General features: G+C 40.1%; 1 protein-coding gene across 2 annotated transcripts in view; it reads right to left on the reverse strand.

Moving 5' to 3' along the window:
- Positions 1 to 17406, reverse strand: part of dock1 (dedicator of cytokinesis 1) — a 191796-nt gene that overhangs the window by 16841 nt on the left and 157549 nt on the right. For both annotated transcript variants that reach the window (XM_019362509.2, XM_013269519.3), the window contains exons 38-45: positions 17242 to 17361; positions 15966 to 16055; positions 14933 to 15037; positions 9032 to 9173; positions 7215 to 7296; positions 5190 to 5274; positions 2545 to 2631; positions 974 to 1150 (exon numbers count right to left, since the gene is read on the reverse strand). In XM_019362509.2, the coding sequence (XP_019218054.1) occupies positions 974 to 1150; positions 2545 to 2631; positions 5190 to 5274; positions 7215 to 7296; positions 9032 to 9173; positions 14933 to 15037; positions 15966 to 16055; positions 17242 to 17361 (888 nt within the window). The remainder of the gene's footprint in view (positions 1 to 973; positions 1151 to 2544; positions 2632 to 5189; positions 5275 to 7214; positions 7297 to 9031; positions 9174 to 14932; positions 15038 to 15965; positions 16056 to 17241; positions 17362 to 17406) is intronic.

Raw genomic sequence — 17406 nt, forward strand, 5'->3', positions numbered from 1 at the left:
CACATGTAGTTTATTTCGGCACTCAGAGACGACCAGCAAGGGGCAGCGAGTGATGCTAAACGGACCAGTTACTAATCAGATATATAGCGGGCTAACTGGGCAGTCACTGAAAATGAGTGGGTTCTGGTCCTTGGATGACTGATAGGTGCATCTCTAATGGTAACACCCAATTCACATCATGTAACATAACCTGGGAATTAATGTATTTTTACTTGAATGAGCTTAAAACATACTTTGATGATCTTAGAGATAATTTTGAAGACCTTTTTATCCTTAACATGTACTATATGCAAAAATATATACTATAAGCACCAACAAATAACATAGGCATTCCTCTTGTTTTGTTTTCAGAAAATGTTTTTCTTTTTTTGGAAAATGTATAAGATTCTGCGATGATGATGATGATGATGATGATGATAAGACATATCAATTAGATTTTTGTATGGCAGTTACAAATCTAGAGAAGTGGATGCTTAGCTCAGCTTACCATAAAGAAGGAAAATGGGGAAACTGTTAGCTTAGCTTGTTCAAAATATAAAAACACCTGACTAGCACTGGTGTGTAAAACTGTAGGCTAATGAAAAAAATAAGTGATGTGCCTCTCAGTGTATGAATCTTATATATCACGCCCCTGCTTCTGTGTATTGAACTGTCTCAAGGTCATCTTAGGGTCATCTTGAGTCATGTCTGCTGCAGTAGGCTCCTGCCAATCTTGCCCAGAGAGATAAAGGGGCATCATTTATTTCAACTTTACAACACCTAAGGCTATAAACCAAGTCTTAAGGTTGTGCACTGGCCCCCTTGATTTAAGTCTCCTGGTTCTAGCTTTATGTTTAACAAACCTTCACGGCATTTAAAACAAGATAAAATAAACCTTCATGAATTGTGGAAAAGTTCAAATTAAAGATTTGGACATGAATGTATAAAAGTTAAGATGATCTAGAGACATCCAGAACTATTTTCATTCGTCTACCTTCTCGTAGTTGGTAAAACCTCCCATGACAGCTGGGTCCACAATCCCATTCAACAGCATGGAGAGCGGGTTGACGGGAAGGTTGGGATCATTGAGATGCCTCTGTACCATGCTGCTGATCTTCTCATTGGTCTGCTGCATTGTTTCAATAGCATTTTCCAATGGACTGATCTCCTCCTGAGTAGCACAGAAATTAAAGGTGATATCAGATATTCACAGCGCTGTTTCAGTGCAAATACACATAGTGTACATTGCTTTCATCCCTGCGATTCATGACAATCATGACAATCAAAGGGAAACAATTTGTGTTACGAACTACAGAAAGGTTATAAGAAGATAGGCTGAGGATCGCTTAACTACACACATAAATCAAACAGAAACAATGAATAATTTTTGATCACCGTGCCCATATACGAACCTGGAACTGTCAAACGAAGATGGATAGTGTGTTCGTGTACCAGAACTTCAGATCCCATGCCAACAAAAAAAAGACTAGCAATTTAGAGGAAAAGATGAATGAAGTACTTGGAACTGTTGTCATTCATTTCACTACTGTGTGAAAGCTAATTTCGACACAATCTATTTAACTCCACATAGGGGCAATCTCATCTCTTGGATGGATGAAAAGAAAAAAAAATCACTTCATTGTATTAAGAGTTTAGAGAAAACATGCATGGACTGTTAAGTAAATGTCAGAATTAGACTCAAGCCAAAAAAGTAAAGATGTTGTACAAGCGAGACAAATCTCCAATCTGCTCCGGTATGTCTCAGGCCAGCTCGATAAAAAGAATTGTCAGATGGAAGGATTAGGCCTGGTGAATCTCAGCCCAGTCATTAAGCTTTAAATAGAGAGTCTGACCTCGGGGACCTTGCCTCTCCCTGGCTCATCTGGAGGGCAAGCTGCTCCTGACAGTAAATTCTAACTCTGCCTGAAGGAAGAGGTGTCCGCTCCGAATTAGTGTGACAATGGAGAGTAAAACTCTGCTCCATGGACTCAGGTGTTTGGGAGGTAAAGGAAGGCTAATCGCACTAAGTAGTGCATTTGTTTTGGGACAAACTAAAAACACATGAAAAAAAAGCCTGTCTGGACTTTTAAGTGATACTATAATCTGCCCTTGTGCTCATGACTTATACGGTGCACTTTTTTCCCGTACTCGCTCGGTCTAGAATGAGGATACAGGATGAGCATTTAAAAAAAATTAAAAGATCGCTGATAAAGTAATTAAATTTCGATAAAGCTTCAGTCAACACTTAGGTCCTCTGCTGTGGTCTGAAGGGTTTTCAATACTGTAATCCAGGTAATTGTACAAAAAGTGAAAGGAGAGCAAAGCCTGAACTGTCCTCCAGTTATATTTGTGCTGTGTAGCTATTTTCAGTAGAAACAGGAGTGCCTGGTGAATCAATGTGGGCCATCTGGCAGTGAGAGAACGTGCCCTGTCGTTAGCCCGGGGAGTGGCACCCCTGCGTCTATACTGCTTAAGTGGACAAATCACATTGATTGTCTTTAAGCAAGCCTGCAGATCCTCATCTGATTAGGAGCCTTGCTTGGCACACAGGCCTTTCATACTCACAGTGGAGACTGACTTGACTTCAAACCAGCGCAGGATGCCAGGAAGTTTGTACGCTGTAGAGTATGTGGTTCTCTCAATCCACATGTTCTGCAGACACAAAGACAGACACAAAATTGGAACACAGCTCAAATCAAGATAATGTGGCTCTTTGAACAGATCAAGCTGCAGCTGTGCCAAGCTACCGCAATGAAACAAGACTGCTGTTGCATAAATGAGATTTTAGTGACGCAATGGTTCTGGTTGGAAGACGGCTCTACTGCCTCCCCGTCTGGATGGGAGCTCATTTGCTCAAGTGCTCAAGGGCAGTTCCAAAAAAGTCGAGACACTGTGTAAAATGTAACATTAGAATAAAAACAAAATGCAATGATTTCCACATTTCATAAATCTGTATTTTATTCACAACAGAACATAGATATCAAATGTTTATGCTGTCAGTGCTACCAGTCACCCTCCTAGTAGATGGTAAGAAATTTCAGAAAAGTTCAAAAAACTGACCCCTGACCTTGAGAACAAGGTCACTGGGATTTGAACCTGTCTGAGATTTTTAGTAGATTAATCTATGGTATCAATTTAAAAATCCTACGTCACCTTATTCTCAAATTATTGCGTTCACAAACTCAGGTGTTAAGCCCGCCTGCCCGCACATTCAACCGGGTAACGGCAATGACAACACCCCATCATCCACCTTTTTATGGCTGAGGAAAAAACAAAGAAACTCATTTTGTATTTGATGGCCGTAACACATTTTTTAAAAAAGGCACAGGGCCAAGTGAGGAGATCAGATACTGGATTTTTGGGAGAAGAATGTTCTGGTCCAATACGGATGCTGCTCAACAGTATTGGCTTGTTCCTTTCATGATGCACCAAATGTCCTCAGCCGGCAAAGGTTCAAGGCTTTTCCACTACAAAGTAATACTACTGCAACAGATGCAGTATTGTCTTACTGAAATATGCAAGCCCTTCCCTGAAAAAGACTTGTATTTATCTTTCTGCACTGACCGTGGTCCACAAAAGCACCAATGCAAACCACTAATGCAGGCTTTTTAACTGAGAATCGTGGCTGTTTTAAATGCACCTGATGGCATGATGAGATATTTCAATTTTTCACAATTTTTTACATTGATAGGCATTACTCGGTTTTCCAAAAATGTGTAGATGTGTTTGTTTTTTTGCAGATTGGTGAACCTCTCTCCATCTTTACTTCGGAGAAGCTCCGCCTCTTGGGTTTGGGTTTGTGCGATTTGCAAATCACTGCATTCTGTTATTTATTTACAAACACATCAGCCCAACTTTTTTGGAATTGGAGTTGTAATATGGGATATGATATGAAATTGGATAGCTTCTAAAGCATCAAATATTTATAATCTCAAATAACAGTACACACTGAGAAAAAGAACTTGCATGGCAGGGATCACCTGCAAGTGAGGTCTGCTCCAAATGTAGTTTCCAGCCTCTTTTTAACAACCAACACGTCTGAAAATAAAACTAATACTTCAATTTAAATATTAAGAGACTGCGTTGTCTTTAAAATCTACTTACTACTCACTCTGGAGCATCTGCGAATGACAACGATTTGTGTTTATTGACATGCATAATAGATGTGACAGACACAATATGTCTGGCAATAGATATCCATAATCGCTCTGTCAGGACAGACAAAGTCCAATCAGTCTGACAAGAGAAGCAAGCCTGAGATGAGTGAAATTCATCACCCTGTTCTGCTGAAGTGACGCCACAGTAAACACAGAGGAAAGCGTGACTGGCTTTAATTTGTCGTCCTTGTTATTGCTACCTGGTTATTAAGTGCGCACAAAGAATAACTCACTAGACAAACTAAAAAACGACTTGACAGTAATAGTTGCATTTACTAAACTGGAGATAGATCACTGTCAGCGATTTTATTTTGTTTGGATGCTCTTGTTGTCACCACCTTCTCCTGTGTTCAAAGATGAATAAAATCCTCCGTCTATCCCTCCTCTGCGGTGTAAATTCTTCTCCCTATGTAAATTAGCTCTATGTTCTGCGGTGCTATTGATTTTCTGTGCTGAAAATATCTACGTAAGTATACGTGCATCATAAACTTGAAAGATTTCTCAGTCCTACGCTAATAAATTTCAAGGCGGTGGCCGTGACACAACAGCAACCTGGTGAGAACAGGCAAAAATGAAAATCCACTTTCAGCTTGACTCCACCTGCCACATCTCAGCATAAAACACTGACAAGCTTTTTGATCGGGTTCGGAGGCTACTAATCTACCTACTCTAATTTAACCTACTTAAGTACATTATCTTGCAAGTGTGCAACTTGCAAATGGAGCTGAGTCATTTGTTCCTGGGAAATTATTTCATAAATTTAGTTGTATTTTTTCTGTGTTTCATCTTTGAATGTGTTTAAATGACAAAGAAAAAAGATTTTTCTTTATTTGTCAGTATAACTGGAATTCTTTTACAGATACTGGTTGGTACACATTTTGTAAACCTACCATTTTTACTGCTCCTGTAATTGTAGACTCACATGTTATACAGTAGTCCAATAACAAGTACTCTTTATGTTAATTTTATGTCTGACGTTAACCAACCCGTTTGAAATAAATGGGGAAAAAGTAAATAACAGTAAACAAACAAACAGAAAAAGACGGGAATTACCGCAAACTCATTGTCAGGGTCCTTCTCTCCCTTCCTCACCGGCCTGGAATACTGGAATTTATGGACTTCATTTACCGTGTAGAAGCTGGGGAGGAAGAAAAATCAGTACCTGAGTAAATTAAAACTGTTATGGGCAATCCACAGCTTGATTCAAAGGTTGATTGCTTTGCTTCAGGTCAAACACAGGACAAACTGCCTCCCAGGGCAGCTGTGACAGGAATTATTGTGATTTGCATTTGGCTTTTGACTAACTATCCAAGATATGGCCTCATTGTGGGAAATAAATTCATTTTTGGCTCCCACACATAACTGGGAGGCCCTAAAGTTAGCCTGAGATGTCAGACATGCAGATAAACTGCAGCACACCTGACAGAGGCACATGACTAACAGGGAGGAAATTTGCCAAATCAGGTTAACAGACTTTTCACAGCAGGAAAATGATGGTGTTACATAGTGGCTGTGGATACATGGCTTCCCTTACACAGGCTCATTACTTGCTTTCTTCGGCCCACCTTCATCTGTCTCATTTATTGGCATAAAGAGACATAATCACAGTCTCCTAGGAAAATTAGTACACCATATTGTATTTCCCATTCCCAAAACCACACCATATGGTTCAAAGCGTGGGAACTGGCTTTATTAGCAAATAATTATAAAGAAAATATGAACTGAATCAGTGCCAATCCAGAGCCACAACCCTATAATGATTAAAGAAATGGCGATCAATGTGTGCAGATGGGATGCTTGAACTTTTTCTGTGAAGGACCGATAATCTTTTTGATGAACAGACCACAAAAAAACAAAAAACCCATTTGTGACTACACAGAAAAGCTGGACTCAGGTGCCACCAACATTTGAGCCTTTTACGTTATACCGAGGACCAGATGTTCCCGTCTGTGCTTACTCGCAAAGGGCAGCACACTGTTTAATGAACATAAGACCTATTCCCAAGTTAGCTGAAAAAGTTTGGCCTTCACTTAAAAAATGAAGGCTCTGAACTTCTGCTTTAATAAACAGATTAATAAAGCAGTTTAAAATCAGCCGTGTTACCCCAATTACGCCTTTTACATGTCTTTAGCTGGCGGGCTAGAATTGATGGAGTAGCATAGTCTGGCAAAGCAAGGTCAGAATGGGGTATGCTCTGCCTGCTGCTGTGACCCTGTGGCTCAAACAGCTCAGTCTCATTGCTATGCACCACTGATCTTTTCACTGAATGAGGGAATAAATGAGAGAAAATGGAGAGAGGGGGACAGAGAGAACAGCACTGCGAGAGCTGAAGAAGTTACAGACGTGGCTGAAAAAGCATCATGGAAAGTTTATATGGAGCAATCCTCTGTCAGTCTCTAAACACGGCTGCCTAATCTAGGCCACTTAACAAAGTTACATATTCTGATCAGATACACTTAGCGAGCAAGACAACAGGGTGCTGAAAAGATCAATGCAGGGGAACGTGACCAGTGCCTTGACTGGGCTTCTGATAAGATCACTGCGCAGGTATATTTGCCTAAAGGCTTTCCCGAGCAAATGTCTTCTTTTAATTATGCCCATTGATGCGTTGGATGGCATACCTAAGTGAATTTGCACAGCTGAGTGATGCAGCACATGGCTGGCGTACAGAATGTGTACAAAGGGGAGCGCAGGGGCCCAATGTTTGCTGTGGCCCTGATGCGCCACACAATGGTATTAATGATGTCAGAGGAACAATGTTGTACTTGGCACAGTTGATAATAGCAGATGGCTGCCGAAAGTTAATAACCACTAGAACGACAAGAAGGTCAAGCGCTGTTTGTTCTACAGAGACCCACATTTAAATCAAGATTTAATCACCTTTCTCCACAGCATAAGTCAGGACGCCACACGAAAATGCAAATGCACTTAGACTGGTGTGTCACCACAAGCTCGCTGAACCGTTTGAATGACTGGGGGCAAGTAAACTGGGCTTTGCCAGATTGAAATTAATCTTATGTGACTCTGAGTTATCCACTGTAACTGTGAAGAAGTGAAGAGCAGGGACTTTGTTATTACCTGAGTATTTGCTCAGAGACAGACTTGTTTTGAAACTTGGCAGGCAGGTCGAGAATGGGCTTCACGGTAAAACACTGGATGTCTTAAGCAGAAACATCAAGGAATAAATGAAACCGCTGTACACACATCACTGAAAAGAAGTTACTCAGAAGCTGGTGGCGATTCAATATTATAGTTAATACTGCAGTAATTTACATTTTGCAGTCTAGCTCTGTTCTAGGACGTCGGGAAGAAACTCCCTCACAGAACCATCATCAGTGGCAATCGCTATGCTGTACATCAAGTCAGAAATAATACGAAATGGAGAAGCTGGGGTGGAGGTGGTTACAAAGCGTCTTATAACTGTATGCAGGCTAATGCAGTTTAAACAACACGCCCCGAGCTTTCATCTGGCACTGAGGTCAGCTGATCTGTCACAACTGCTGACTGTGCTTGACAATATGTTGTAATGTATTGCTACTGGAAAAAAAAGATGACATAGTAATGACAGTAATATTATTAACCTTCTGGACTGACCTATACAGCCATGTGAAAAGAAAGTTTTCACAGCATTCGCTGCAGTCCTGTGAAAAGCTCAGTACACCCCAAGCACCTTTAAAAGCAATAACTTTTACTTTTTCATAAAAAACAATTTTTTCTGGACTTGAAGTATTTTCTTCAAGTATTGACTTCATCAGCCTCTCAGGCTGTTGTGGAATTTTGTCCCACTCTTCTTTACAACATTACTTAGGCTTATTGAGGTTTGTGGGGATTGCTTTGTGCACAGCTCTCTTAAGATCCTGCCACAACATTTCAATCTACTTCAGGTCTGGACTTTGGCTGGGCGACTGCAACCACACAAGTCTTTTCTTTTTCAGCTTCTGTTACAGATTTGCTGCTGTGCTTGGGACATGACCTAATTTTGGCCAATCGTTAGCTGTTGGACAGGTGGCTTCATATTTGACTCTTAAACCCTTTGACGAGTTCAACTAAGAGACTGCAAGGTGTTTGGTTTTTCCCAAATGTGGCGCTGTGCATTATAGGTGAACACCTCTAATCTGGTCTTGTCTGTCCAAAGGACATTGTTCCACAAGTTTTGTGCAAATGCAACTTTGCAAACCTAAGCCGTGCTGCCATGAAAGACTAGAGGCTTTCTCCTGGCAACAATTCCAAAAAACACACATTTGTTCAGTCTTTTTCTAATTGTACTTTCATGAACTTTTACATTTAACATCCTAACTGAGCCCTGTAGTGTCTGAGATGTAGTTCTTGGGATTTTTCAATCTTTTTCCATGCACTGCAGAGTCTGATCTTGGGGTGAATTTGTGGAGACATCCAGTCTTTGGAAAATTGTAGCATTGGGCTAAAACAGACCTGAATTATCCAGACCAGGAAACTGCTCAAACGTCTGCTTTTACAAAGGTGATCACTCACACCACATGTGTTTGATTAACAGCACCTGCCCACCCATTTAATTTAAATGGAAGCAGTAAGAGTGTACTTGTACTGCATAAAGTCATGTGAAAACGTTACTTTTCACATGACTGTAATTGCATCATGATTCAGTCCAATTTGTCATTCACTTTAAATGGGGTGACGTCATGAACTGCCAGAATGTCCGCGCTTCACTTTGCTTAAAAGCTAAGAAACCTGTTCCTGTGCAAGTATGCAGCCATTCTGTGGAAAATAAAAACTATATACTCTTATTTTGTGCACTGACATAATTTAATATGGTGGCTGCACTAAAAAAAATGAAAAACAACCTTTTGAAAATCACCCCTTAAAGTTCAAAAAATAAGTAAAATAAAGATTTGCTTAGTAAATCGTGCTAAGGATACACTGTCCAGAGGAAGACTTTGTGTCCTCGCTGGGTGGTGTCGTTGTCTTCATCTTCTCTGCATTGGGAAACTGTGTCAGGAGACGTGCCTCGAAGTCTTCTCGCCGCTCATACTCCTTCCCGCGGTAAATGAACATTTTGTTCTGAAGGACACAGAAGACGACACTCAGATCGTAAAAATATCTTCATGAATGCATAATTTGAATTTACATTTGCAATATATATGCATGAGGTACACTACTTTATGAATATGAATATATATTTAAAGTACACACGCTAATAGTACACAAAGAGCATGCAAGACCATGACGAAATGAGAAAAGCACTTTGATTTGCAAATCTACTTTGCCTGGTACTGTCGCTGGGTTCAAATGCATCATCATAATCTCCATTTTAAACACTTGGAAATGCACGTGACAGAAAGTTCTTGGAACCGATTCAGTGATTCGGTTAAGTGAATCCTAGCCAAGATCAGAGTTGGCTTGCTTGAGGAGTATTTCTGTTTAACCCAACTGACATACAAATGGCCACTAGCATTTTGCTGTGGGCTCTTTCTAACAATAACCTCTAATGTGGTTGCCTTCAAAAACATTGCAATGTTTCAGACACAGAGAAGTTTCCCGTCAGATATTAGTGCAGCAACATGACATGTCATGAAAACACCCTCTCCGCATTTTAGCAGTTAAATGTCTTCTGAAAAGAAGACATTTAACTTGTAAAAAGTTACAAGTAAAAGTTACAAGCAAGCAATTACAAGTAATGGTTACGCATAGGAATTTAAGTCTAGTGATTTCTCTCCCATAAGTCATTGCACAGACGGCAGAGAGCACATTTCTGTTTCAGACTTGCGTGAGAGTCTCAATTGTCACGTTAGTTTCTTCCTTATCCTGTCACGTCAGTTTCACTGTGCATGTGCTGCAGAAAGCAAATATTTAAAACTTGACACTGCCCTTACTTAGGCTTCAAGAAAAATAAAAATTAGCAAACCTCGTAAATGACTATCCATTAAAGCCAAAGAATACACACAGTGATACATAGGCACTTTTCATTTATTAGTGAGATGAACTGCAGGGATGATAAACACCTAGGGCACAAACCTTTACAAAGACAATCCAAGTTGGGGTTTTTTTACTTTAATTTGTCACGAGTCTGCATTTCTCTAAGACAGATTCAAATCTGAACGAGGGCAGCTAGTCTTTCTCCAGCACTGCATATTGTTTTCTTATTCATAAGAAGACAGCAGATTCGCATTATGCTCGTTGAGCATTCAGGTCGTGTGAACAGTTATCTCAATGTCATAATTCTCCTTTTCATTACCCTCAAACCCACACTGGCTAGTTCTGGAAAAGAAAACCACTTTCAGTGAGATAATGAGTCATACTAAAATGGTCTTTTCTTTCTGGCTAGTGGGTAAAAAGCAATTTCCAACAGTCAAGTGACAAAGCAGCAACAGGTCACATAACTATAATGCCATGGACTTTAAATAAAATTCATGTTGTCAGGATTTAAGGTCTTAAGGTCTTTATGTCACACCCCTCTTTACAAAGAAAAGTCAACGGAAACGGATGGATACTTCCTTTGAATCTACTACATAGATTGGCATATAAACTGATGAAAAGGTCATCTTGTTTTAATCCAAAACAAAAACAAATTATACGAGAAGAGTGCACAGAGTGCTCCTAAAAATGCATGAGCCACGAACGGGCCTTCAGCTGCGTGAATGTGCTCAGGGGTCTGTCTGAGGAACATTTTGACTGATAGAACATGACAGCTCATATCAGAGTGTCTCCGAATGTGGAGTCTTAGGATACATATTTCAAACCAACTCTCACACCCTCAACCACTCTATAAGCTGAGCTGTCACAGGAAACTTAATATGGGGATTAAGTAAAGTTTACGACTGATGGGAAGAGAAAGGAGAAGGGAATAAATACGCCAACAGCATGTAAAGTGAGGGAAACAATGGTTAGAGGAAATACTAAGCATGCGAAAGCTGAAACTGGTCAGTAGGGCTTTTTTATATAGAAAATAAATATAACAAAAATATGTAATGGTAATTTTAAAAAGACGACTTTGGCTAAATATTTTGGTCTTGATCTTTTTTGTACAATAATATTATATTTATACAATATAGATCTATTGATGAAAACAATCTAAAACCACTCTTATATTCTTTTATAGCACACAGACAACTGGAGTCAATGACCTAATTGAGTCTGATGTTTTAAAATCTTATCGGTAGCCTTTTGCCGCTAGCACCTTAGCTGCTAACTATATTAACAACTAATTAATCATAAGCAGTTGATTTATGTACTCTTGCATAAAATCAATTAATATGTGGGAGGGAGGTTACAAAATGTCTTCATCGAGGAATTGATTTTTTTCCCCCTGAGGACGCTGCAGTGCCGCAACAAAAAGCAATACGAGGCGTGACTGATAATTATGGGTCCTCCTTGTCATATTGTCCAACATTAAAACCAGTATAAATTATTACATGACAAAGTGTCATATCATCATATCATTCATATAGCAACACCATATGTTTATGTTCCCTGTCCTGCACTACCATGAGACAAGCCCAGGCATGTCTGAGAGTGAAAGCAGTCTCAGCTGCTGATGACAATTTAATACCTAACAAAGGAGCTCCTTCAACAACTTCCAACTCTGCCAAATATATCCAAAAAAGTGTCGCTGCCGGAAGGTGGAAACAACAAACTTGTTTTATCGCTTTGCTTTTACCGCAACCAGGCTATTAAGTGGGGAAGAAGGAATACAAACAGCTGGTGGTGTATGACCCAAGAGTAAACAAGCCTTGCTAGCTGCACTCCATACAAGAGGAAGAACAAACAGCGGATCAGAAGTGACTGATGCGGTTTACATGATAGCAAAGTAAATGGTAAATGGACTGGTTCTTATATAGGGCTTTTGTACTCTACATGAACACTCAGAGCGCTTTACACAACATGTCTTATTCACCTATTCACTCCTGTTCTTACAATCACATTTTTCAATGCTTAAGTGCTTTCTGGCTAACACTCACACTCCGATGGATCCAATGGAGAGCAACTCATGCTTAGAATCTTGCCCAGGGTTCCCAAAGGAAACGGTTAAAAAAGTTGACCCAAAATACAACATCCTGGGTACAAAATACTTTGTGGTTACATTTGGCTTATGTTGTGTCACTCCATCTATTATGTCACAACTTTTGCACTATAATGCTTCTGCTGCTGGCACCTTATGGTATTAGATTCACAATTCAAATTAGGCAGTCTGTCATCAGTGACAGTAGCTCATTGGGAAAGATGGATGGAAAATTGCATTTATTTTGTGTGCACTAATGCTCTCGCCTGCAAGGTGCACTCATCTATTTTTGATCAGTATTCTTTTCTATATTGTCATAAAAATCATTATTGCTCATTTCCTCAACATATTGGGATATAATTTTGAAGTTATCTTTCCAAACAATACAGAAAACCTTCTTGTATAACTGTATTTATCCATTAGTAAACCTCATCAAATTTCCACGGCGGCAAGGCGGTTAGCACTCTTGCCCCACAGCAAGAAGGTCCTGAGTTCAATTCCACCATCAGGCCGGGGTCTTTCTGTGTGGAGTTTGCATGTTCTCCCCGTGTTTGCGTGGGTACTCCGGCTTCCTCCCACCGTCCAAAGACATGCAATTTGTGGGGATAGGTTAATTGATTAATCCAAATTGCCCATAGGTGTGAATGCGGGAGTGAATGTGAGCGCGAATGGTTTTCCGTCTCTGTGTGTTAGCCCTGCTACAGACTGGCGACCTGTCCAGGGTGTACCCCACCTCTCGCCCTATAACAGCTGGGATGGGCTCCCGCGACTCTGAAAAGGAGAAGCGAAGCGGATGGATGGATGGATGAAATTTCCAATATACCTACACAGAAATCCTTTAATATAATTATCGAGTATTTCAGGATGGGTTACAAACTGAGCCCTTTTAAGGGAACAATGTCAAAGCCATAACAGCATTTAAAATGTCATAAATCTTTGGCTTTTTAATGTTTAACAAGTAAAAAAATAGTGACTAGTAACCATGACCAGCTTAAACTCTTTTGTATCTAATGTACTACAAAAAATGCTCCACTTTTTAAAAAAAAAAAGATGGATGATGGGTGTTGGTTTTTATATGTACACCATCTCTGGTTATTTCAGGTAAGGGCAAACATATGAAAAAAGAATAAAATAGAGAAAGAAAAAAGAGCTCCAAGCTATCCTCAAAGGTTCTCTAAAGAGCCTGTTAGATTAGGCCAGTGCAGCTTGCCCTGTCTATAATGGAGTTTCTGCCCTACCAGATGAAAGGGGTTAGAGGGGGGGGGGCGTGGAGATCGGAAAGTAGCCAAAGCCCTTGTGAAATGGCTGTTCTTCATAATAGAATGAAAAGGGTATGATCGGGGATCACAGTTCTTAAAACTAGAGTTTTATATCATCTTATTCCACGAGGACTTTTAGGCCATTTAGTGGCCGATTGTGTAATAAAATGTCCTTCAGTAAGATGCCAGATGACAGTCTGAAAAACAGCAGTAACAGGTCATACATTAAAAGCAAATTTAATCAGCACTGTTATTTTTCTTCCTGCAAATAAAAATCTCAGGCCTAACATTAAGCTTACAGTGACACAGCAACACAGGAAAAATAATCTAATATAGATTACATTTAAAATGAAAAAAAAAAAAAAGACAAAACACATCATTGAGCAAGTGAAATGAAATAGAGGGCAGATATGCACCCAGCAGCACCTCAGACACTGTGGCTGAGATATCAAACACCAATTAAACACGTATTTAATTTCTGATATGCTGTGATCAGATTGGCACAAGGCCAGCCGGGACATTTACAGAGGAAAAAGAGATCAATTCAGGCTAAGCAGTCTGCTTTACTTGGTAGATGTTATAAATAGACGGCAGATTTTCCATCAGTTCAGTAAAATCAGTGTTCAGTTCTGGTGGTCATTTTAGAAATCAGTGTCTCTCCTTGTGGTGCCACCACTTTAAAGAACATTTGCAGCTCCGTCTGCTTAAACAAGCTTAGAGCTGAATGTAACCTGTGATTCAGCAACTGAAAGCAATTTACAATGGGACCAGACAGCCTTTTTCACTCTGTGCTGGGTACATGGTTTTGCTGTGCAGGTGGTGATGGGACACCTTGAGCGGAACTTCACCGGAACACCATCTTCCCGACACTGTGATGCTCGTGCTCTTGGAAAAATGGTGTTCAGCTGTAGTTCGGCAAATGGACTTAAATGCTTTGCTTGCCGTCTGATCGGTCTTTTGATTACTACAGACAAGATTGGGTTTGATTTTTTTTTGGCTATTCTTCAAAGCTTTGCAGTTTTTACAACTACTCCTGGCAACTGCAGATGCAGGCAAAGATTTCGAGTGGACCGGCTCACAGTGACTTACACAGGTCTCTTAACACTGAGGAAAAGTGATACGTGGTGAATGAAAGCAAGACACACATGCAAGAAGTGGGGGATAGAAACTGATGTATTCATTCATTCTTGCTTTTGTATCTTTCTTAGCTGCCTGCCTTTTTCCAAGAGAAACGTGCCATTTTCCCACACTGAAGGGGATCCACTCAGCGCATAATTCTGATCTACTCCGCAACCCACACATGGAGCAGCTGCCTGTGATTCAGAGTTTGTCTCAGTGAGTGAGTAAGTAAGTTAAAGCCAGACTAGGTGGGGCTTTGAACATGTGAGCCTCGCCACAACAAAACAAAATTCATGGGAGAGAGGTGTGTGAAGCACGTATGTATTGAATGCTGAGGCTGAGAACCAAGCAGGCAACAGTAAATATATCGATCATCTTTTTTTGACAAGTGGCTCACCCACATTGTGCTTATCCGCCTTGTGCATGTCAGTGTATATACTCACACGTAGGAAGGAGGGGAACCCGGTGCCATAATAGCCTACAGCAAAGTAGTCTGGTCTGGGCCGGATGACCTTCACTATATTCTCATAGAACTGCGCCTGTTTCCGCTGTTGAGAGAATCAAAGGTAAATTTAAGAAGCAGGGACAGCATGCACATGAATTTTCCTTGCATATTTTACCCATCCAGTTAAATTATTGGTACATTTCTCCCTTATCCTTTTTAGTTTCAAGAGATTACAAATTAGACATACTACAGCATTATTTACATAACCTGTATCTATCTGTGATATATGAGTGACTATGGTTATTACACACTGTGTGCACAGTTATTAGACAAACAGTCCAAAACAATTCAAAATCTCAAACTTGAATATTTAACTTTCTTTGCTTTAAAAATTGGTAACACAAAAAGGAAAATAAAAGTTTTGGCCTTTCAAAAATATTAATCCTTCCTTTTTTTTTAAAACATCAGAATAATTTTATAATCTTCCAGCTAAAATTACAAAATAACTCCAAAGGGCTTGTATGATACTTGGCCGATAAAGGGTTAACCCAAGTTTTCAGTGCCCCTTCTTGTCTGCAGCTGTCATAAATGAAGCTGTCATGTCTTTGTACTTCTGGACACGGGTTGCAGGTCTTGAATATCAACATTCCTAATGCTTCAGATTTAAATGTTAAAAAAAAGCACTCTGTAGGGCATTTTTATCTTTTTGTCACTTCCCCTTTTTTGTGAAACAATGAAATGTCTAAGGGTCGGAACTCAATAGCATTTTTGGAGCACTGTGTTGGCCTGATTGTCAGCCTGATTGGCCCGTTTTTGCTACAATAATAATTATGCCCACATTTCATGTAGCATGTTAATCACTTTACGATGCATTCTACCTTGTTGTTAAATATTAGCTAAAATTGATTAAATCCATTAAACATGCATATGCATAAGGTCTTTATAATCCCCTAATAATTTTGTATGCATTGTTATATCAATACGGTTTGCAACTTTAAAGTAAAGCTAACTAACAACATAACATTACTTACCAAGGATGCACTGAGTTGTTCAAAGTCAAACATTTCATTCTCATACTGCTCAGCCAGTTCCTTTCCCAAAATGATTGCCTCCTCCCACATCTAAATGATACATAAATAGTGAGAAAAATAAGATAAAATAAATAAAAATCAAGCATTCATTCGGTACAGGCTACTCTTTCCCAGAAAAAAGTATTAAGGTCCTTTTTAAATAAATGAATCCCTTCAGCTTGTCACTTTTTCCCCCATTTCTCTGAAATGAAAATCCAGACCCTGTCCTTAGAAGCAGAAAATGTGTCATCATGCATGTTTCCCTGACTCCTACAGTGAACTGTGTCACAGGTACATGTGAACCACTCAAACATGTTGAAAAGCTTCTAAGTGGGTTCCTGACAGGCTAGATTGGACTGAGCTGATATGGGGCAGCCTGGAGGTGGACCAAGTCCAGACTGCTATTCACATCAGCCTCCCATCAGTGAGAGCGGTGGTGGCAACACCATCTGGGACTGCTTTCTAGATGACACATCTGACACCCATGGTACTGTCCTCAGTTTAAACTCCACTCTCTCTGGAGTGCTGATGTATTCTTACAGCCACTGTAACACTTACTGATCACTCTGGTGGGTTTGTATGCGCATGTTTGTCCACAGCTCTTTCAAACTGTTGTCTCCCTAGCCACATCTTGCTGAGTGACAGTTGGCTGCAGAACCAAAAGTGGCGGCTGCACCCCAACACTCATGACACATGCAAAGCTTTGGGACATCATCTCTGAGAAGCTGTGGCTTCAGTCCTACAGATTCAGTTCCAGGCTTAGCTTGCAGGTTGAAAAACACTTTTCTCCTTTGGAACAAATAATAGGCAATACACCAAAATAACACAGCAGCTCTGGTCCTATGAAGCTGGAAGATTTTTCTGGCTAAGGCAGACGAGATGGCATTCAAGTCCCTGACATGCTATGAGGGAAAAGGAAAAAAAGGAACGCTGAAGAGAAATGTAAGCTTATAAAGAGGTTTTAAATGGAACGGGTAAGACCTACATTGTGTGCTCGGATACATGCCTTCATCCATAAGAGCAGAAACTAAAAGCAGGGGATTATCACTGTATCAGTGCCTGTTCTGCAGAAACAGCACATTAAACTTCCATTCAGTCTCAAAAACCTGCCTTCTCAAGCCAGGAAGGCTATTTAGCTGAGACGACAACATCTAAATATAGCATCTCAGGAGTCGAGGAAAAATCATTATGTCCACTTATGCTTATGAGTGTGAGTAACAGTGTATGGACGCCTTACCTTGCCCTTGTCGAAGTAATTAATAATCTCCTGGTAGAGATGGTCCTTAAGCTGTCCTTGAGTGGTGGCCTGGTAGCCGTCTCTCTGTGTCAGGTGGGCTGCAAATGCTTCATCTGACCACTACAGAAAACAAGTTAGCACTGGGGTCAACACTGTACAATACGA

The sequence above is a fragment of the Oreochromis niloticus genome, linkage group LG8 (genome assembly GCF_001858045.2).
Source record: "Oreochromis niloticus isolate F11D_XX linkage group LG8, O_niloticus_UMD_NMBU, whole genome shotgun sequence".
In the NCBI taxonomy this organism is placed as follows: domain Eukaryota; kingdom Metazoa; phylum Chordata; class Actinopteri; order Cichliformes; family Cichlidae; genus Oreochromis; species Oreochromis niloticus.